At 43.2% G+C, this 22,995-nt stretch overlaps 1 protein-coding gene across 3 annotated transcripts in view; it reads left to right on the top strand.

Moving 5' to 3' along the window:
* GOLGA4 (golgin A4) overlaps positions 1–22,995 on the top strand; it is a 758,002-nt gene that overhangs the window by 208,514 nt on the left and 526,493 nt on the right. For all 3 annotated transcript variants that reach the window (XM_069215119.1, XM_069215129.1, XM_069215138.1), the window contains one exon: positions 20,767–20,899. In XM_069215119.1, the coding sequence (XP_069071220.1) occupies positions 20,767–20,899 (133 nt within the window). The remainder of the gene's footprint in view (positions 1–20,766; positions 20,900–22,995) is intronic.

Genomic DNA, 22,995 nt, shown 5'->3' on the forward strand with positions numbered 1-22,995 from the left:
ACCAGTCAGCTGACCGGGGATGCACTATGTCTTCCGGGTTAACTTGGACTGGGTTGGGAGGGGAACCAAAAGGTTCCTGCGCTTTGGAGGAAGAAACTTTCTTTGTTCTTTTAATTTTGTGCAAGGATTTTCTGGAGTGGGAAGAATCGGAGTCACTGGGGTCGGAATTTGATGATGCATTAGCTCCAATGGGAGCCTCATTAGGGGTGAACAGGATCGAGCAATATTGGTGGTCATTCGTGGAGCTTTGTGTTAGTACTAACATGGCTCTGTTGTGAGGCCAAGAGTGGGAGGTGTCTTTAGACTTGCCGGTAAGGGATAGGCCCCCTTCCACCGAACTGGTCTCAGGTAATTGGACATATCCTTGCCTTTTCTCCAACTGCTGGGTTATAGGTTTTAGCGCAGCCACCAGAGCCAGGTTGATTTTCTGCCGAACAGAAGCTGCTAGTGCCCCACTGAATGACTGACTGCTAAACTGAGGCATCCATTGCCTCAGACAGACCGTCCCCTAAAACATGACTGTGTGTATCAACCTCATAATATTGCCCATACTCCACCTCCTCGAAGGGCACCCAATCGGTCATTTTGTATATATAATGCTGTGGAAAGCAGTCAGTCGAAGTCCAGATAATTTACTGGATATCAAAGCCGGAGGGAGCCACCCCTAATGCAATCTTAAATCCAGCAAGCTCCTCAACGTAAGCTGTTTTGATTATTGCAGCCTCGTCCATGTGAAGGGCGTCAGGGAGAGACACAAATGTTAATTATTTGTCTTCAAGAGCGTGCACTCCGCTCTGTGTGCAGGGCCTGCTCTATTATTGATGCTGGAGGGCGGCGTCTATTGCGCTGACAGGAATGCTAGGAATGTGAACAATGTGCGCAGTTTCCGGTGTCCTGTCAGCACTTAGGAGGAGGTGAAATTGACGGAGAACTGCACATAGCCCATTCCTACTAGTATGGCCCAACCGGGCTACGCGCACGTCCCCTGCTCTCAACCCGGGCCTGATCAGGGGAGTGTCCGGGCAACCGCTGGCTGAAGCGCAGCGACAACAAAGGGGACAGTACCTCCAGAAAGGGAAACCGTGCATGATGCGATGCGTCCATGTGGTTTCAGGAGAAGGCTCCTCCTCGCAACTGCACCGACTGCAAGGATTGGATGCGTGCGAAGCGGCCTGCCTGAGAGAGCAGCTATGCCCCATCGAGCAAGCAGCTCAGGGCAAAATCACAGACGTCGAGCGTCCACTAATCAGGTACTGCAAGCGCAATGACACCCAATAAAGCCTAAATCGAATATGAACACACACATTTTTTTAACCAAAGTAATGTACTGAAGAGAAAAGCACTTATTTTGGTCTCCTGAGCAGCAAAGAAAGGGAAAATCAAGATGGTGTTAAGGACTCTAATAGGGTCTAATTTAATGTGATTGGTGGACATATAGGGTTAAGCATACTGGGAAATGTAGTTGAAGTTTTTCTGTTTTGCGATTGGCTGTTGTATTTTGAGTAGTAAAGAAAGAGAAGTCTGAGCCTCCGGTCCTGACAGAATTAATAGAAAATATGCTCTTATTTTAACTTCTGGAGCACCTTCCGTAACCTGTATGGGAAAATCATGAGAAAACAGTTTTCTCTCAAACATAATTCATGAAGTCACAACAAAAGGCTTTTTCACAGGGCAACATCACCTTAAAACACACAATTCCTAAAATTAGTATGGTACCATCAACAAATTATTTATATTGTAACCTGTTTTATTTTGTAAATCTGTTATCACCTTTATATATTCTCCTTTTTGTGACCCTCAAGATCTGCCATTCACTACAATGCATTTCAATGGGGACCATACTTCAGAGTCCCATAAGTGGTGTCATAGTGGTCCATGTTGTGGCCAGACAATAAAGGGGGGGGGTCTATTGGGACCCCCATATATGCCCTTTGGGGTCTGGGTATCCTCACCCCACCCACTTGCATATTTTGTAATTCATTTAATTTTGTAGAACACAGGGACCAAGTCCCTGAGTCTTGTAATGGCTGCCAAATATATATTGTTCACATTGTCACCAACCAATCAGGATTGACTAGTCTCCTTTAAATTGGCCATTCAGAGCATATCTGAACACCAACTGTCCAGATATCTATACCTCTTTTTCCTTTAATATCTCAAAAACTACTGAAAGGATTTGCACCAAATTCCAATGAGCAGGATCTGTGCACCAATAGCTAGCTTACTGCAAATTCTGTGGAATTCCGTTCAGCGGTACGGGCTCCATATTGGAAAATAAATGGGGAAAATGTGTTTTGGGAACCCCCCACTTTTTCTCGTCCCCGCTTGACAGATCACCCCAAAACTCTCAAGACAGCAGTTGAATTGAGTGGCTTAATAATTTTTAAAATTTTGTGAAGAATCATCAAACGGTGCCAAAGGTATTGGCAAAACAAACCTATGGAAAAGACTATCTGTCCTCCTGTACTCAAATGCCAAGAAGGTTCTTGTATGGGTTAGTTGGACCTCCCTGAAAAAATGTTTTGAAATTTGCTGGATCGAGTAGTGTTTTGAGAATAGATCATGCAATTTATGCTGACCCAATGGCAAAGATCAATCTTAATGGGTATGAATCAGAAAAGGTTTTGTGTAAAGAGGGACAAAACAGCGATGCCTCTTTTTCTGTTAAATTAAGCCCTTATCCAGCTGAAACAGCAAATGGAGCCACTGTTCCTCTATTATGAAGCATTCATGGACTGTTTAGGGGCATTCATCAGTGTCACAATCCTATCTGTCTGTCTATCTTTTTAAGAGATGAGGAAGAAACTCAACATTTATTCAGGTGTACTTGTTTCATAGAATCTCTTGCCCTTCCCTAACCTGCAATTATTGTTTGTATTTTTGCTTCACTAAATGTACCTGAAGGGATTTTCAGGTAAGCGTAGCAGAGGCAGCATGGAGTAGCCTGAAGAAGATGCTGGCACAAATAGTTGGAACAGTCTCTGAAGAGAGATAGATCAAAGTGCAGATGCATTCAACAACAAAATATCAGTTTATCTTCAACTGGTATTTTACTATTTGACAAAGTGTTCCCAGTTTCAGCTGTTATATGCTAAAGTGGAGTTTGTTGATAGATAATGTTTTGAACGGAATTCATTAGTGTGACTAAGTGCTTGTTATGTTATCTGATTATTATGAAATCTAATAATACTATTTTGGTGGTGTGAAGTGTTGAGAGATGTCTAAATAGGATCGTGAAATTCTAGATTCCCTTTTGTCTGCTAAATTGGCAGTAACTTCTGATTGGATGATAGAACTATGTCCGATGACAATGCAATGCAAGCAAAGTCTTTGGGACATAACTTGCCATGCAGGATATTACACTTTCAAGAATTTAAGATCATAAACTGCATGTTGACGTCATGTCTTCTCATTGACTGCAATGCATGAATAGAGAGAACTCTAATACAGGCTTATATACTTTAGCAAAGAGTGTAGTTTCAGGTATGTTGTAGTTACACTTCCACAAACACTTAGATTAATTTGCATTCCATCTTGGACATGTAATTAAAGTGTCCGATGCCAGAAGACTTCTATTTCTTTTCATGCTCCTGTTTAGATTCAGCCTGAATCTCTTCCTACTTGCTTCCTCTCCATTCTTAATATTAAGTACAGGAGTGTCCTTGTTGGCCTATGGTTTCTCTCTTCCTTAATTTCGGTGCTCCTTTCTTGCTGAACATAAAATTTAAATCCACTTGGATATGGGGTGCTGATGTGGCCACCCCTCAAGCCAGCAATTGTCCTGTACCGTTTTGCTCACTATTTCTATATTTGAAGTGGAAATGTATGATGTACTTTTTGATGCTGGCTAGTGCTCGGACTATTTGTTTAGTGCATATTACTTATAAATTTAGATATGTTTCTTTCCAGGTTAGTGTGAAAATGCTCAACCCATCAGTCAGAGGTCTGTGAGTGCTTTTTCAAGTCTACTAGGAATGCCACCAAGTGCTTTTTTAATCAAACCCAAGACCTTTTAGGCCACCGTAGCTTGTTCAGTGTATACTGTTTGTGATGTTCGTAGTTTTGCTTTGCGGAAGAAACAAGCATTTGCAAAGCAGATAGGTTTGATCTTTATACTGCAGGCGGATCAGTTGTGTCAATGCTGTGCTAATGTCATACCTTTGTGCGTTCGCAAGTGCTTCTGTTCTTTGTAGCAATGAGGAGTGAGTGCAGGCAATACCAACTGAAAATTTGATTCCACTTAAAAAAAAAAAAAGTGTACCAGACACTCTCCTTGTGAGTTTAGATATAAAATGCTCCATTGAGTATTTCAGTAGAGCCAGAAGGAAATACCCAAAACACTAAAAGCCAGAAGGTTCAGGAGCAATAGAAACCAGTGGCTGACAGAGACTAGTACAAAGTCCCTGACAGCAAGTGTAGTTTGCTCTGTTTTATATACAAATTTTTACACAACATGGATAGCCAAATTTCTAAACGGACCCTGCTACGATACATATCTTTATATTTTGTGAGAAAAGTCAAACATTTCAAATAGATCTTTTGTTGGTGCATATGCTTACATTTCCAAGGTGTCCCCTATTTTGATTTGTAATTGTTCATTGCTGGAACGTACACTTTTTTTAGCTTGAGTCTTTTGATTGGCGTTTAGTAGTTATACAATACAATTATACTATAAGAAACAAGCAATATACTTATTTAGTGCAAAGCAACATGACTCAAACAATATATTGTTGCAGGTATATTATGCCATCAGTGCGTTGATGTACATAGTTAGTAGCCTTTGGAGCTTAGTTCTAATTAGGTCACATTTTTAAGTTTACTTAATCGCATGATAGGCGATATTGCTCTATGGCAGCTTCTACAATACAAGAGTGTTGTTTTGTGTCTTAGGATAAGGCAGTGTGCTGGTGAAGCTAGTGCTTGCTATAGTAACAGGTCCATTCTCTTTAATAAACATATAACCATATTAACATAACCCAACTCATCTTAATAACGGCCCTCCACCCCTTCCCCTCATTCCTTATTTGGGTGTGATTGTGCTTCTAGCACCAAACGCTAGTAGCCTTGATTACTCTATACACAAAAGCACATCATAGTCATCAGGATTAATGATTATGGCCCGTTGCTTTGGCCTGTGTGTCTTGGACTCACACTTCCGTCTCAACACTATCGCCTGTCTCGTACAAAGGAGTGGACTGTATGTGAGATAAAATGGTATCCTAATAATTAGCAATGGGGTGTTTCCGCAGCTCAAGAGTGTCTTCCCTATGTAAAGTCACACTTTCCACTTGTTCCCAATTGACCATCGATCGTTCCCACGCAATAGCCCTTGGGGGCTCAGAGGATTTCCATCTGCAGGTAATGAGACGTTTAGCTACTATGAACCCAAATTCAGAAAGCGAGAAGTAGCCACATGTTTCTTGCTCCTAAGGTACAATCCTAGGAGGCATACTTCCCATTTATGCAAATGTGGCCGTTCAGTGCAGGCAGTTAAGCTTGTTGTCATACCAGACCAATATGTATGCAAATTAGGGCATGTGCAGCAAACCAGCATCTACCTGATTACATTGGGGGCAGACTGCATCTCCTCTATTATAGAATCTATTGATGTATATTAAGCTGAATAAGTTCATGTTGGGCATTGGGTGGCAAGTGTTTTGGGCCTTCTAACAAGGCAGCCCATTCCTTCTCAGTGCAAGGACATATGCTGGAGACTGAGGAGTTGCGGGACAGTGTGAGAGCGGAGCGAATCCGCAAAACATCATATGAGGTGACTGCGCCTGCCCATCACATATAAGTATTGGATCGTAAGAAGCATGGACAGTTCTGGGTCATGTCTCTCCAGTGTTGTCCAAGAGTTGCGATTAATGATTTATCGAGCACAAATCGACCAGGGGGAAGTCAATCCTCTTCCGTTAACTGGCTAACGGGCCTTTTTTATACAGGTACCCCATTGTGTGTAGAACTACAGCGTGCCACATCATGAGTTCCGCAGACGAAGTGGGCTTTCCAACCCTGGGTGTGCCCAACAGTGCTAGCCTCGACGCATATGGATTACATGTTTAGTAGTACGTGGGCATCTATGATATCGATACGCCACCCCCATTAACGGTGATTCAGGCTTCCGCGTGCAAAAGTGAAACAGATGTAAAATGGCGGGCAGGTTCCTACTAGAATAGGATGTGACTGTGTCTGACAGATAAAGACCTGCTAGCCACTTAGCAACCCATTGCATTTGGGCTGCAAGATAGTATTGCTCAAAATGAGGAGCAACTAGACCTCCCTTGTCTGTAGGCAAATAGAGTTTCGTGATGCTACCCTGCATCTTGATTCATTCCAGATTAATTCTCTAACCTATTGGTAAAATGTATGGAAATAGGTATGTAAATGTGTAGGTTGGTAAAGAGATAAAAAAGGCGGGTTAAGACCACCATCTTCAACAATGTCACTCTCCCCACCACCACCAGCGGCAGCGTGCGCCAAAATACCATCTGCCCTTGCGGAGATGTTACTGAACAAGTGACATTGCCCTCGAACAGATCTGTCATAGAGTGGTATACCTGTACCTGCTAATATCGAAATGTATGTCTTTGTCATTCCAATTGTGTCCCATCTAGAATGAAGCATGGATCGTGGAGATCGGTAAGAAAGGAAAATAGACATGACTTTGGTAAAGTTTACATGCAATCTGGAAATGGTTGCAAAATTGGCTATTGTTGCCTTTGATATATAGCAGCATGTCGTCTGCATGCAATGAGATAACATGTATTCCATCACCCAAAGGCATACCCCAGTTTGTCCCATCTTGACCAATTGCCAGCGCTAGTGCTTCAATAGCCAGCACAACAGTAGGAGTGATAACGGGCAGCCCTGTCTCACTCCTCTGTGTACATTTGTGGTATCAAACAGGAGGGGCCCTCTACTGACCCAAACAATCGGCCCAAAGCCGTGCTTGGTGAGCGTAAGTCATGACGTACATTTAGGGATGTATTACGTTTGGGAACACAACCATTTTGATCGGTGTGAACCAGGGATGTGACCAGAGGTGCCAATCGATCTGCCAATTTCTTCAACAGAACCTTTTAGTCAGTGTTGAGTAATGCTAATGCCTATAGGAGCTCACACGTACTGGGTCTTTGTTGGGTTTAGGTCAAGAGATGGCTGCTGCTTCTCTCTGGGAGGCGAATAGAGTGCTGATAGTAGGGGCCTCATCGTACATTTTCAATAAGTGTGGGGACACATGTGATGCATAAGCTTTGTATAGATCCGCCGGCGGACTGTCAGGTCCCGGAGACCTACCAGAAGCCAAAGCCTTGATTGCATCTTTAATTTCTACCAACGTAATAGGGCCATCTAGTGCCTCTTGCTGGTCCATGGTAGTGCAGGGCAATGTCAGGTTGGCAAGGAAGGAATCTTCTGCACCAGAGTTTGCGTTCATTGATGACTGATACACCTGTGTATAATGGTGTGTAAGTTTGTTGAGTATAGCATGTTGTGCATAAAGGAGTGAACCCATATTGCCGCTATAGGCCGTTGAGGCTGTTCTTGGTGAATAAGCCACACCAAAAGTCACCCCTCTTTGTCTTCTATGGTGTAATTTAAACATTGCAGCCTTTCAAGCAGAGTTGTGTTCACTCTCTACCTGTGCCAGCCCCACTACAATAGTGGGGCCCCTAGTTGCCTTTGTTTCCAAGCCCGGTAGTGTGTGTTCTACACTAGATAGGTCACTGTTAATGAGTTGCCTCATGTTTCCTTGTTTCCCCAGGCAATGCCCCTGCAAAGTCACCTTAAACGCATGGCATTCTGTTGATTTATTCAAAGCTGTACCAGTGTTGTCTTTAAATTAGACGGTAATTACAGCTGCCAGGGAGGCTCTGAATGGGGGGTCTTCTAGTAGTGGGGCTGTAGGTGCCAGTGAGGAATGGGTAGTGGGTCGCTCATCCATTGTAGTTTTAAGCTTGGTGATTATGATCGGAGTGCGTGCTTCCCATGTACTCCACCTGTTTTATAGACGGAGGTAATGACTGTGTACCTACCAACCTGTCTATACATACATGTAATTTGTGAGGTGCGGAATAGAAGGGAATATACCTTTGTTTCTGGGTTATGAAGCACCACATATCAACCATTTGCCATCCCTGAGGTCAATCTGACAACATTTGTGTGTTGGAGGTCAGTTTTGTCCGAGATACTGGGGGTGAAGGAGCCATCAAGCGCGGGTCTTGTACACTGTTAAAGTCCCCTCCAGATGCCACATTAGGTCACTCCATTGCAATAGCGTAGTTGAGAGCGTGCTAAAAAAGGAAATCTTATACAAGTTCGGGTGCAAATAGAACCCCTTAGAACTGAGTGGCCGTCTAGACAGCCCACCAATATGACATACTTACCCTCCGAATCTAGCAGAGTGTCCTCTTCCAGAAATGGGGTTCTGGGCCTAATCCATATTAGCACCCCCTGGGCACAGGTGGAGTAGTTGGCAGCAAACACCTGCCATCGCCGTTGTAGTTTGGAGCTTTCTCTGTGAATGAAATGTGTCTCTTGTATTAGCGCAATATATTTGGAGCGGCGTTTCAGGTAGGAATAAACTGCGTAGCAGCACTGTGGCGTATGTATACCTCTCACGTTCCATGTAAGTATACTAAAATGGGTCATATGTGATGGTTAGCATTGCCCACTTGCTGCACACTTGCACATGGCAGCTAAATTGTGGCTGTGCGCATTGTGTATGAGAAGCACTATTGTTAGCTATCTGGGCCAGGGTGGAATCATGGATCATAACTAAGAACACTCTAAATTTAAACAAAAGAACAGGAATACCAAAAGAGCAGAGAGACAACATAACTCCGCCCAAATCAATTGATAAATTGAACTCGGCAAGAGTTAACCAGTCTTGTGACTGACAGGATTAGGCTAGGCAGTCAATGAAGGAGCACCCTTATTGGAGCCCATGCTACTGGCAGATTCTATAACATCGGCCTCCCAAAGTTTTCGTGAGAGCAAGAGAAATTACCCACCGTCTGGTCCAGTGTTTTGGCCCCCATCGTAGTCCCTCACCTTTGCAAGGGAAGGTAAGCAGATGAATTGCACAATACGAGAGTACATACTTCTGCAGCTAGGCTGGGAATGGCAGCGTTCAGCAGTTAAGCACTACAGTCTTCAGATAAGCTTGTCAGATGTATGCAGTGCGACTTCAGGTAGCATTGATGAGTCTGCTTTAGAGAGCCATGTGCTCGAAGAGCCATCCTCGCTGCTGAATTTATAAGTTCCGTCTTCGAATTCCAAACCTCTGTCTTGCTCATGTATCAGTGCAGCAATCTGCAAAGCTTGCCCTCTTTCACGGATGGCCTGTTTTAAGTTGGGGGCGACTCCCATCTGTGTAGAGTGTTGCAGTCAGTATCGTGTGCTGCATTGTCTCGGACGTCCTCTCATTTGTGTCACTGTGTTAGGTCTCGCAGTACGGGCAGCAGCTTTATGTCCCATCGCCTCCAAACAGTCCCATGTGTCTTCAGGTGTGTTGAAGTGTGTCTTAGCCCCGCCGCAATACACAGTCGCGCCGGAAATTGAAGAGCATATTGGATGTCAAGTTTGCAAAATTGACACTTGACTGCAAGAAAGGAACTTCGTTGTTTCTGAACCATTACAGTGTAGTCCGGGAAAAGCAGTACCTTTGCATTATCCACCACAGTCTCCTGTAGTTTGCATGTCTCGTGCAAAATAGCAGCTCTGTCTCTATAGTGTAATAATTGAAATAAGAATGATCTAGGATTAGCACCCCGTGGTGGACTGGGAGCCGGAACTAGGTGGGCACGTTCCACTGAGAAAAAATTTGAGAAAGTGTATTGTGGTAGCAGCTGCTTCAACCACTGCTCAGTGTATGCAACAGTATCCAATCCCTCCACTCCTTCTGGCTGCCCTACTATGCATATGTTGTTACAGCGTGAGTAGCCATCTGCATTCTCTATACTGTGCTCCAGTATCTCCACTTGCTCTGCCATCAGGCGTATGAATGAGTCAATCTGGTGCTGGTTGCATGTCCACATCCCGCATCTCAATTCCCCCCCCCCCCCCCCCCCCCCCCCCCCCACCACCAAGGCCTTCCTCGCTGACTATGACCCTCTGCTCACCCAGATGATATGTGGTTGGAGCATTGCCGGATTGGCCTTGGCGGCGGGTTCCTCCCCCGGTTCGGTTGCCTACGCGTACGGCAGGTGAGCGTCAGAAGCGCATCTCCAGCCGTTCTCATACCTCCCTCCTCTGGGCTATCAAAAAGTGTGCATTTCCTTGGGCTAGAACTTTCAGTCTGGCTGGGAACAAGAGCATGTACTGTAACCGGAGCCACCTGTGGGACCCTACGTCCTGTCAGACATCTTGCCTGGTCACGCCCCCCAGAAGTAAACACTTTAAAATGTGTTCTATGTTTACTCTTATGACCTCTGACTTAAAATTAAAGTTAACAAGGACAGAAAGACCATGTAAAAAATGAATACAGAGATTTCATGTGAAGTTCTACTTAAGAAGCATGTCTTAAGTCTGGGCATTTGCAGAAACTCAAAAGTCAGACAGCTGGTATTTTTCTGTAGGAAAGGTGGCAACTCTACTCCTGCTCTAGAGGCTTCCTTAGAGGCAGATCTTAGGAGAGAAGGCTTCAAAGGAAGCGGCGTCGCTTCCGATTGAAATCGAGGAGTATCATGTCTAACAGTCTGATGTCAAAAATAGGCAATTTGCACACTTGTTTTAACATGTATACTGCAGAAACAACAATTAACGTCAGAACACCATTCTTCATTGAAATATACTTGACAATTCAGTCAAAACTGTTTGGTTTTTTTAAAAACACCTGCATCAGTGTTTAGAGTCATCAGGTGATGCCGAATCAACTACTGTTGATGCTGAGACCATCTTCAAAAAGTCCATCAAAACCCAGATCTAGATCCAAGATAAAATCTCAATCACCATCAATATAAATATTGCCTAGATAGCTTCAAAGAGCATGACAACAAGCCGACACACCAGATTCAGGTACCTCCCTATCTAGGAATACTCCTGAGACAGTACATTCCATCTTAACTGAGATTTCGCCATGTCCCTTGTCATCTCCTGGAATGCCAAGAACACTGGCTACACTTCTGTCTCCTCCAACAAGGCATCAAGCCATTAACTTCATTGTGTCTGTTGGATTGTTTAGCTCAACCTGCTCCACACAACCTCCTGATAAGCCTGTGACTGTGCAACCCATTCCTCAAATGTCTGTCAGAGTAGTTATGACTACTCTGACAGACATTTGAGGAATGGGTTGCACTTGGCTCAGTTTACAGATCTATAGTATGGCGGACTCTGGGTTTCCAGTGGCAAGTGACCTCAACTCTCACGTTTGAGGACAGTGGCCCCTTCCTGCCCCATGTTCCCCCTGAACTGAGTCTGATGTTTCTCTGATTAGGCCCATCTGCTGCCCATTCCCGCGACATCACAAAGGCACTTAATTTGTCACATTGGTTAATCACCATTCTAGAATTTTCTGTTGCAGCCTGTGATCAAAACAACATTGTCTGCCTCATCCCTCTCTGTCCTTCTTATAGTCGTTCTGCCTAATTTGGTTGGTCACAGACACTAATTCTACCCGTAAACAGTTTTCTCCCATGTTTTTCCATTACTGTGAGCAGAAGCAATCCTTGAGTCAAGGCTACTGCGCTATCGGCCACTCACTCCGATGGTGAAAAAGCTTTCCCTGGAGGCTAAGACAAGGCCAAAATACTGTGGTATTCACTCTCTACACTCTTTTTCAGTCACTTTTTTGTTACTCGAACATGGCAGCTGTTATTTTGAGTTCAGTCATTGTTTTTACTTCCTGTGGTCCCATAATGCATACTTCGGAGTCTTCGTCTTGTTGCAAGCATCACACAGGTGTTTCCACTCCTCATGACTGGGGTACAACCTCTGCACTGCCAGAGACGGAATCTGGCATTGTGTGTGAATACACTAGGCTGGTCTCATAGGTGGATTAGATGTGTCTTCTCCAACTAAAAATTGCATCTAGCCGAGCCACTGCCCATAATTGCCATTCCGTTCTTTCGGTCACAGTCTGGTGCTCCTCAGAGCTTGGATGTAGAGGTACTAATCTGCCACCAGTTGGTCGATTCTGAGCACTTTCTCAAAAAACAAACCTATAAATTTGTAAAAAACAAAAAACAAAACTAGAACAGAAATATGAATGAATATCAATCCCAGCAACTAGCCTGTGCTGTGCACTGGAGAATGTGAAGCCAATAGACGGCATTATGTTTCATAGACTGTTATATTGTGCTCGCGGTGTGCTTGGTTTTATGAGAATTGTTTACTAAAAATGACCAAAGGCAGAGTCAGTATTGCAACCTAGATTACTGCCCTTAAAGTAAGTCCGTACTCCTTATATTGGAACAACTCCTACTGAAAGAGCCTTTATTTTGTTTTGGGCCCATGTCCTATCTTGGCTAGTAATGAATATTTACAAGAGTGAAAGTAGGGACTGATGGCAGGCCCACTACTCTCACTACTTTCCTTTTCCCTTGTCATGCGATTTGTCTGTAATGCCAGAGTCGCTCTTCCTTTTTTGAGGAAAATATGTCTGAGGCAGCATACCTGTCTGCCATCTCAGTAAGTTGCATGACACTTTAAGTAAATAGGTTGTGTTGGTTTGAAACGTGTAACTATAGGTTGCATGCTGTGCACTCACCTTCCTTTTTTTTTCACTTTGCTTTTTTTTTTTAAATTTTTTTTTTTATTCTTTTTATTGCAGGTGAAATTACATTTACATAAATCAAAGCTTGGCCCTAATTCTATCTTGACATACAATTTCTATAAACCAATTTAATGTGCTGCCATTCTTTCAGGTACACTTATCCCAGTAGTATTTATTGACCTCTCCTTCCCCATTCCTGACCTAATCGTTATCTAGGTTGCTTATCTTCTCCCATATACCCTAATATCTCCGCAGAACTCCAACCTGTTGCGCATATAATTTTTCTTTTACCCGTTTTGCCTCCCATACCATACACGTAGGGGGTATTGGTGATTTCCACGCCTGGAGAATCAACAATTTGGCTATCAAGGTAGCCACAAATATGATTTGTCTAGAAGAAATACACAAGTCTGCGCATTGCGAGATACCCCATAATGCCACTAATGGGCTAGGGACTAACTCATACGATATCATAACACTAATCCTTTGAAAAATCTTCTCCCAATACCCTGCCAGGTGTGTGCATGCGAAACGCATATGGAGCCAATCCCCTGGGTCGATAGGCAACGAGGGCACAAATATGATGTCTTTGGGTACATTTCCTTTATTCTAGCAGGGGTATAGTAAAGCAACCATTTGGAATAGAATGCAGTTTTTTTTAATTCACCCCCCCTAAGTGTTTTTTGTGACCTCTCGTACTTTCTCCATTGTTATATCCCTGTTTTACACCAAGTAAGGTTTTCTACTTTGACCAAAAATTGGGAAATTGCATTAATTGAACACCCTCCCTGGAGTGTCTTATACCATCTGCCGATGCCCAATTGATTATTATAAAAAGCCAGAAAAATAGCTTGATTGGGGCCATCATTTACTTTTTCCGTTATTTGTATAAAATGTTGAATTTGGCAATAGGAACATTTTAGACTTTCTGGAATGTCATTTTTTCCCTTACACACTACGCTCAAGGTTTTAATATGATCACCTATTACAAAATCCACTAGGGTCCTAACTGGCCTCTTCCCAGTTCTGATCATATCTTTGACCAAGTTTTAACCCTACCATCCATACATCCCAAAGTCTGATTAACGGATGGATCTTACAAATTTGGTATTTGGCTTGTATCAGCAAAATACTAGTCTGGATCATTACCGGTAGTTTATATCTTACCCGTTCTGGGAGGCGGGGTATTTAAGAAATCACGAAAGCTGCATGTTTGTTTCTGCCAACATCTGGTTAAGATAGAAATTGACATTTGGTATTTGCGCAGCTCTTGAAGCCCAATCCAATACAGAAGCTTCATAATAAGTTTGATCATTGGGGAGTGTCAGCCCCCCATCTTCCACTGCAAAAGTTAGCTTCTCTGTCTGTAACAAAGGTTTCTTATGGTTCCTTATGAAATGTCTAATCAGTGAATCCAGCTCGTGAAAAAACTTTTTAGGGACTCTCAGAACTATACTAGAAAAAACAAATAGCAGCAAGGAGAGATTTCTTCATTTTGATCAATGTGGTCCTTCCTATAATCGTCATAGTAGATTCCTGCCATTTTAGAAGTAATCTTTAAATCTTTTTAAAAACCCTTGTGGAATTCAACTGAAACAGACCTGCCAAGTTATTGGACACATATATGCCTAGATATCTAATAGGGCTAGAGGATAAGGATAGCACCTGAATATCCTTTGGTAGAACTGATGTTTCTGCATTATATAAGAGAGCCTCTGATTTGTACTGATTGATTTTGTACCCACCCAAGTCCAAAAAGTCTTAATCTTTGAGAAAGCTCTGTCGATATTATGTAAAGCCACACGAACGTACAGGATCATATCATCGGCAAATAATTTCACCTTAGGTGCTAAGAGAAGCGGAGCCTGTATATGTTGATCCTGCCGAATTGTTGCAGCCATTGGCTAAATGAAAAGCGCAAACAGCACTGGGGACAGAGGACAACCCTGCCACATGCCCAGTGATATATGGACCAGTCCTGCTATTTGTGCGTTTACTGAGACCTTGGCTTCGGCCCCTATGTATAACCTACTTAGTGTCTGAATGAACTTCCCTGGGAAGCCGAATTTACCTAAGACCATAAACAATGCTTTCCATTGAACTAGATCAAATGCCTTCTCAGCATCGAGCATTATGATCACCACTGGATGATGATTATGAGATAAATCATCCATCGCCTGGACAAGAAAACTAGTATTAGTGGACAGCAACCTGCCAGGTAGAAATCCACATTGATCCTCATGTATCAGTCCTTGCGCCACCTGAGCCGTACCGACTCCGAGTATCTTGGGGAATAATTTGTGGTCCTGATTTAGAAGACTAATCAGGCGATATGAGCCCAGATTTTCCGATGGTTTATACCTTTTAACAAAGCTAACCACTACAGCCCTAGAGAATGAAGAAGGGACCTCTACTCCTTCTAATATTTTGTTGAATAGTTCTACTGGTATTTTGGCGATTTGACCCTCTAATACTTTAAAAACCTCCATCGAGAGACCATCTTCTTCTGGAGCTTTACCATTAGGGGCTCCCCGTATTCCCTCTACTACTTCAGTGAGAGTGATAGGGGACGTTAGTATATTCTGTGCTCCTTGGTCTAAGCCTGGCAGTGCCACTGAATCTAAATACTGTTTGATTTGTAAACATTTTGCTTGCATCGTCTCATTATATAGCTTACTATAATGCCAGAGGAATATTCTTTCTATCTCTTTGGGCTGGCTGACCATTATACCCCACTCCTCATCAAAAATAGCTTTTAGCAAATTAGAATTTGATTTCTTTTTGACTGACCAGGCCAAAACTCTACCTGCATGCTCGCTCTCTTTCTACTGCCTCTGAAAACTTGTGTCTCTATTGAGTATCTCCCGAGACAGATAGAAATCCCTTAATTTATCCTGAGCTCTTCCCAGTATTGATTCCGTCTCTGGACTGGGTAGTGATTGATTTCTTTTTAGCGCTTGCTATAACTCCCATTGGAGTAGATTGCTTTTCTCGCGAGCTGTTTTCCCTAGATAGGCCTTAAAAGAGATTGCCTCCCCTCATATATAAGCTTTAGTGGCTCCCCAAATGTTAAAGTGAGAGGCTGAGTCCTTGTTAATCTCGAAGAATTCAGTAACTGATACTTTAAGAGTTGCTACCCAGCCCTCCTCTGACAAGAGGGATTTATCCAATCGCCATTGCGGACAACTCTGTTGATTTCCTGATTGATTAATATTAATCCAAGGAACAGAGTGGTCAGAAAAAGGATTTGCCAGTATTCCTGACCCCTGCCACGTCAGTGCAAATGAAATTAGCATATAATCGATTCTTGATGCGGTATTGTTCCTTTTAGAATAGTACGTGAATTCTTTTTCCTGGGGATGATCAGCTCACCACACATCTACCAATGCTAGATCCAAAATCAGTTTGGAAAGCATTTGACAAGCTCTTGACTTATTCTGCGCTTTGTTCTTACGTGATGTGTCCCATTGAATATTGGGTATAATATTAAAATCCCCTCCTAATTTAAAGTAGCCTGAAAGTGAACACAAATGCGCTTATGGGGACTGTCTTTGTGCTACATCGTCCTCTATTGGGTAGTAAAAACTTACAAAATTAATCACCTTATCTGCCAACATAGCAGTAACTACTATCCATCTTGCCTGCAGATCTCTAAAGACTCCCTTTATCCTCCCTAAAAAGATTCTGGAGAACAAGACCGCCACACCCCGTACTGCGCCATTAGCCGTTGCAAAGAACGAATGGTCAATGCACCCAGGAAGTTGGGGCAACTTAGCATCAACCTTCAAATGGGTTTCCTGCAAAAGGGCAACTTGTTCTTGAGATGTTTCAAGCCAGTTAAGTATTGCTTGGAATTTAACTTTGTTGTTAGCCCCATTTAAGTTGCATAAAGCTACTTTTACCTTGTATCTATTTATTTCTAATACTCCACACTATCATCTCTATGGTCGATTCTGTTTCAGGTGCATTCTTGAATGCGTTCCCGTCCTGTATCTTAACCTTGGATAAAAGATGTAACTGACTGACCTTCAGCTGCATTTGTGCTCTAGCTCCACCGTGCGCTCCCCCCCCCCCCTCCCAGGAGTCGTCGAAGGCCTTGCCCGTCCTGGCCCCTCCCTCCCTTGACACCCTGCACTCACATTCTGTAGGAAGTTGGCTCTGTATATACCATCTCAAAGTGAGAGATAGTGTGCACAGAGTCCAAGGGTTCCCCATAGAGGTTGATAGTGGCAAAATTAGATAATACTAATGCTCCATTTTGTGGTAGTGTGGTCTAGAAGTAGGCTTATCAGGGGGTAGTGTTAAGCATTTGTACACACACAGGCAATAAATGAGAACACACACTCAAAGACTTAACTTCAGGCCAATAGGTTTTTATATAGAAACATATTATTTTCTTAATTTATTTTAGAACCACAGGATTCAGAATTTAGGTAAGTACATAAATTGTAAGGTACTTCACATAGGTAAGTATAGAACTTTGATTTAAAACAGTAGTACACACAGTTTTGGTAAAAATGACAATAAGCTATTTTAAAAGTGGACACTGCAAAAATCAACAGTTCCTGGGGGAGGTAAGTATTGGTTAGTTTCTCAGGTAAATAAAGCACTTACAAGTTCAGTCTCCTGGGCATAGGCAGCCCACCATTGGGGGTTCTAGGCAACCCCAAAGCCACCGCACCAGCAACACAGGGCCGGTCCGGTGCAGAGGTCAAAGGAGGGCCCAAATAACATAGGTGCCTATGGAGAACAGGGTTGCTCCGGTTCCAGTCTGTTAGCAGGTAAGTACCTGCATCCTCGGGGACCAGACAAGGGGTGGGTTTGTAGAGCACTGGGGGGAACACACACAAGCACAAAAACATATCCTCAGCGGCACAGGGGCGGCTGGGTGCAGTGTGCAAAGTAGGTGTCGGGTTTGACACGGAAAACAATGGAGGGGCCTGGGGGTCACTGGCGATACAGGCAGGGCACGGGGGGCTTCTCAGGCCAGCCACCGACTGGGCTAGGATGAAGGCCGCCTGCTGGTCACTCCAGCACTGGTAGGTGGTTCCTCTCGGTCCTGGGGGCTGCGGGTGCAGTGCTTGGTCCAGGCGTCTGGTTCCTTTGTTACCATGCAGTTGCGGTCAGGGGGAGTCTCTGGATCCTCTCTGCAGGTGTCGGTGTGGGGGTGCAGGGAGGTCGACTCAGGGTGTCCACACCGTTGGAGTTGCCTGGGAGTCCTCTCTGTGGTGTTGGTTTTCCTGAAGTCGAGCCAGAGGCGTCAGGTGCAGTGTGAAGACTCACACTTCTGGCGGGGAGTTAGAGTCTCTTTAAAGTTGCTTTCTTTGTTGTTGTTTCTGGACAGAGCCACTGTCCTCTGGAGGTTCTTGGTTCTTTAGGTGCAGGTCAGTCCTCAGAGGTCGCTGGTCCCGCTGGATGCGTCGCTGTGCAAGTTCTTTGAGTCAGGAGACAGGCCGGTAGGGCTGGGGCCAAGTCAATTGTTGTCTATGTCATCTCTGCGGGGCTTTCAGCTGAGCAGTCCTTCTTTCTTCAGGATGCAGGAATCTGATTTCCTGGGTTCAAGGTTGTCCCTAAATACTAAATTTAGGGGTGTGTTTAGGTCTGGGGGGCAGTAGCCAATGGCTACCGTCCTGGAGGGTGGCTATACCTTCTTTGTGCCTCCTCCCTGAGGGCAGGGGGGCAAATCCCTATTCCTATTGGGGAAATCCTCCAAAACAAAGATGGAGGATTTCTTAAGGCAGGGGTCACGTCAGTTCAGGACACCTTAGGGGCTGTTCTAGCTGGTGGGTGACTCCTCCTTGTTTTTCTCATTATCTCCTCTGAACTTGCTGCCAAAAGTGGGGGCTGAGTACGGAGGGGCAGGCATCTCCACTATCTGGGATGCCCTAGTGCGCTGTAACAACAGGCATGAACCTTTAGGGCTCAACGCCCGGTGTTACATTTCCTGCAGGGAGGGGTGAGAAGCACCTTCACCCAGTGCAGGCTTTGTTCCTGGCCACAGAGTGACAAAGGCACTCACCCCATGTATCTGGTTGTGGCAGGCTGGCAGGAACTGGTCAGCCTAACACTGGTGTTTGGACTGGTATTCAGGGGGCATCTCAATGATGACCTTTGTGTGCATTTTTCAATAAATCCCACACTGGACACTGGAATCAGTGTGGATTTATTGTGCTGAGAAGTTTGATTCCAAACTTTCCATATTTCAGTGTAGCCATTATGGAACTGTGGAGTTTGTGTTTGACAAACTCCCAGACCATATACTCCTTATGGCTACCCTACACTTAAAATGTTTTAAGATTTGGCTTAGACACTGTAGGGGCATAGTGCTCATGCAACTATGCCCTCACCTGTGGTATAGTGCCCCCTGCCTTAGGGCTGTAAGGCCTGCTAGAGGGGTGACTTACCTATGCCACAGGCAGTGGGATGTGGGCATGGCACACTGAGGGGAGTGCCATGTCAACTTAGTCATTTTCTCCCCACTAGCACACACAAGCTGTGAGCTAGGGTGCATAATACATGCTGCAGCCCTTGGGGACCTTCCCCAGCCACAGGGCCCTTGGTACCAGTTACAAGGGATGTATCTGTTTGCCAGGGCTGTACCAACTGTGGGAACAAAGGAACAGTTTAGGGAAAGAACACTAGTGCTGCGGCCTGGCTAGCAGGATCCCAGCACACTTTCAATCATAACTAGCATCAACAAAAGGCAAAACGTTAGGGGGTAACCATGCCAAGGGAGGCATTTCCCTACACCTTCCATCTAGTTTTGACAGTGATGATAACAAGTTGGTTTTATTTGAAGGTTTTGAGGTACCTTTGATCTCATCGGCTACCGCCCTCGACACAGACTCGCTGGAGTTTTGCAGCTCCATTTTGGAACAGTGCACGCATCTACTGTCCTGTCTCTGCTGGCTTGTCTATTATTGTTGCCTTGTCTTTTTAGATGGAAGGGTGTTACTGAGCAGGCTATCCCATTGTGATTCCTTGGTGAACAGAGGTTACATGTGCAATCTTTCTATTGCGAGAAGTACAGAAGTTGAATGGAGTGTCTCCATACCATACATACCCAAATGAGTTACTGTCATATTGATCCTTGACTCGATGGATGTCAGTGTAGTTGGTGTCAGTTATCTGGTATAAGCTTTCTTCAATACTGCAAAGCTCTCTGCTTGTCATGTTTTGGGTAGCAACAGTGGCATGCCATGCCTAGGCCCGAAGGCAGAAAAGAAACTAACTAAAATGAAGCCTTTTGTCTGGTGCATTATTGATTTCAGGGAAGGTACTATGAGTCTTCTCAAAACCAAAACTCCTTCTTTGAAGAAATGCACCTAAGACTAAATGGAAAATGAATACACTGCACGTGGATCTACAGAACCATAAACGGAATACTGCGAGTTACAGGCTAGTAACATTTTCCTCTAGCAATTGGCAAGGTGTTTTGTGCGAAAGATGCTTATCCTCCTCTTAGTCCACTAGTGTGGTAGTGAAGTGCACAAAGATGATTTTTGTATTTCGAGTTTAATCCACTTTTTGTTTTATGAAGGAGCTTGTGTCTGATGTCATACGCCTAATTAAATTATAATGGGACATGATGAAAACAAGCTTTATTGGTCCTGAAACAATCATGCAATCTAAGAAAGAAAATACTATATTTGGTCAGATTGTAGTTGCCCAGTGCATATTGTCCACCTGCACCTGACCCCACTTGATCCAAAAGGATAAATTCTGCTACTTTAGCATTATTACCGAGTGCTGTAGGATCACAATGACCAACTACTTGCTTACACCAAGCATAAATGTTCAGACTTTATGATAATCTAAATCAATCAATCGGGTATTTGTAAAGCGCACTACTCAGCCGTGAGGGTCTCAATACATTTTAAATTTATATTTCATCTGATAATTAACCTAGAACTTGCAACTAATGTATGCATGTAGATTTGCATCAACTTCAGGGAACGTTTTATTCCTGTGTTAAACATGTTAAATAAATTGCCATAATCCCACTATAAAAAGTACACTATTGTGATTAACAATACAACAACACTTTTTAGGTGTCGTTATTAAAGCAACGGTTAGGCAGCAGCCAGGCAAATACAGATTTACCTGAACAAACTGTTGAGTCCGATTCTCAGACACAGAACTTGACACAAGAAATCAATTCGGAAAATGCCTTTGTACCAGGAGGTAAGACCTTTTTTTTTTTTAGAGATATATGTACTGCATGCATGGTGAAACTCAATAGCTGTAGAGAATTTGCTTATTATACACATAAGAAGCATAATGTTTGTTTTGACAGTCTAGATCTTCAATTAATATGTTTCAACCATGATGGTGGTCTATACAAAAGTAACAAGTGATCCCTACTTTCTTAGGAGAGACATCCTTTGTTAAATACATCATCATCTTGTGACAAGAACTTTCAAATACTGAATACTTGAAAATGTGCAATATAAATAGATCACAATTGTATTTAAAAAAAATTATGGTTAGTTGTGTATCTGTATTTTTAATCAAGGGAAGCAGATAGACTGATTCAGATTTCAATGATTCCTGAAAGTAAGGTTTGTAGGCAACTGCAGATTCCCATAGAGCAATGTGGGTGTATCTAGGCTTATGATAGGATGTTGATTGTTAGAAACTAAAGAAAATCTTATAAGATACAGAGATTTGCATATGAGATATCCTGGATACCCAGCTGTGGCATATTCGAAAGAATGATTTGTTTATCTCAAGAAATGTCCCATTACATTAGAAAACACTTTTAATAAACTAACAACCAGGTCAGGGGTTTAAGAATATGGAGAGGAACAGTAGGGCACTATAGAAATTAAGAAAAGCTAAATGAGAAACCATGCTTGTTAGAATATGAGAGCCTGTGAGACTTGAGAAATGGTTGATGGTATGAGTGTTTACCGAGGCTGTGATGTAATCTAGCTCCGGGCAGCACCAGGCAATTATAATGCTTTGTTTTCATTGGTAAATGTTTTTATCCTGTGCATTAATAGTGGGAGGGGCAGTTGTTGTGAATTTGTTCATGAATGCTGGTTTGAAGTATATTATTGGATTTGGGCAGATGTTTTTGATAGGCCTTGGCCAAAGGCATGACTCCTGAATCATCTGTGCTTGCCATTATATAGATTTTAATGTTGACTTAGTGTGTTCTCTAGTACATTTGTTAGACCGTAGGCAAGCAGCAGCAGCATTCTGAACATTCTGTAGTTTGACCTTTAGTTAACATGAAGTATTACTGGCAGTGGTCTTAATTTTTTAAAAGGGGCTGATAGTCTTGTAAAAAATCACATCTTAAATAGGTATACAGCAATAATGCAAAAAATATCCAGACCATTGCTCACTTACTTATCAAAGGTTCTAAATAATTTCAGACCAGACAGTGGATTTCTGAATGTAGGGTAGCTTAATTGTTCCAGTTTTGTCATTGACTAATTGTAATGAGTTGATTTTAATTTTGTGTCCCCTTTGGGCATCTTTGTGACTCAATGCAAATGCTCTCAAAAGGAGAAATTTCATATGAACATTTAAGAGATCAAGACAGACCACCTAGCTCTGAATTCTTTTCATCCATCCCTCCATCCCCCTCCCTTCCTCTCCTTCCGTCTTTCCCTCCCTACCCTCCCTGTTGAACAAGCAAGAGTATACTGGTCATGGAATATATTGCAGGAATTAAGAGCCAAAAGGTGGAGAAGCTCAGCAGGTGTTTCTTGGAGCAGCACAAATGAATGTCAATTCACAGTGGTTTCGGAAACCTCTTTGATTCATGTGATATTCCAAGCTTATTTCTCTACGCGACTCAAAACTACACAATGTCTAGACTTTACTTCCAGGGCTTCAGATCCTTTTGATAAACTGGCCATTTCTCTGTACTTTTCCAGCATTCCCTTCATTGCTGAAAGTAATGTCCAAATTAAAGCAGTGCAAATCCAAAATTATTTTTATTCCACCTGACTATCTCAATCAGCGGTGGTATCCAGGCCTTCTAGAACACTGTTGATCCACTGAGAAGTCTTCCATGCAGGTCAACCCTACTATCCATTGCTGAGGTTTACCAATTGGGTTTTGAATATAATCAGTGTGGACTTTAGAAAACATCCAGCTTAATACATGAAAATCCTGATAATAGCCAAACACACTTTAAAGAGGTCTTTTCAGAGAGCTGCATTTTTTCAACCTGCTAAATCTGCTTGCAATTTGCTTGTGTATTTGGTTTCTATTACTGCCCAAAGGAAGTGTCATTCTCGAATCTTTTTTTGTAAAACCATGTG

This window comes from Pleurodeles waltl, chromosome 2_1 (assembly GCF_031143425.1).
Source record: "Pleurodeles waltl isolate 20211129_DDA chromosome 2_1, aPleWal1.hap1.20221129, whole genome shotgun sequence".
Classification (NCBI taxonomy): Eukaryota; Metazoa; Chordata; class Amphibia; order Caudata; family Salamandridae; genus Pleurodeles; species Pleurodeles waltl.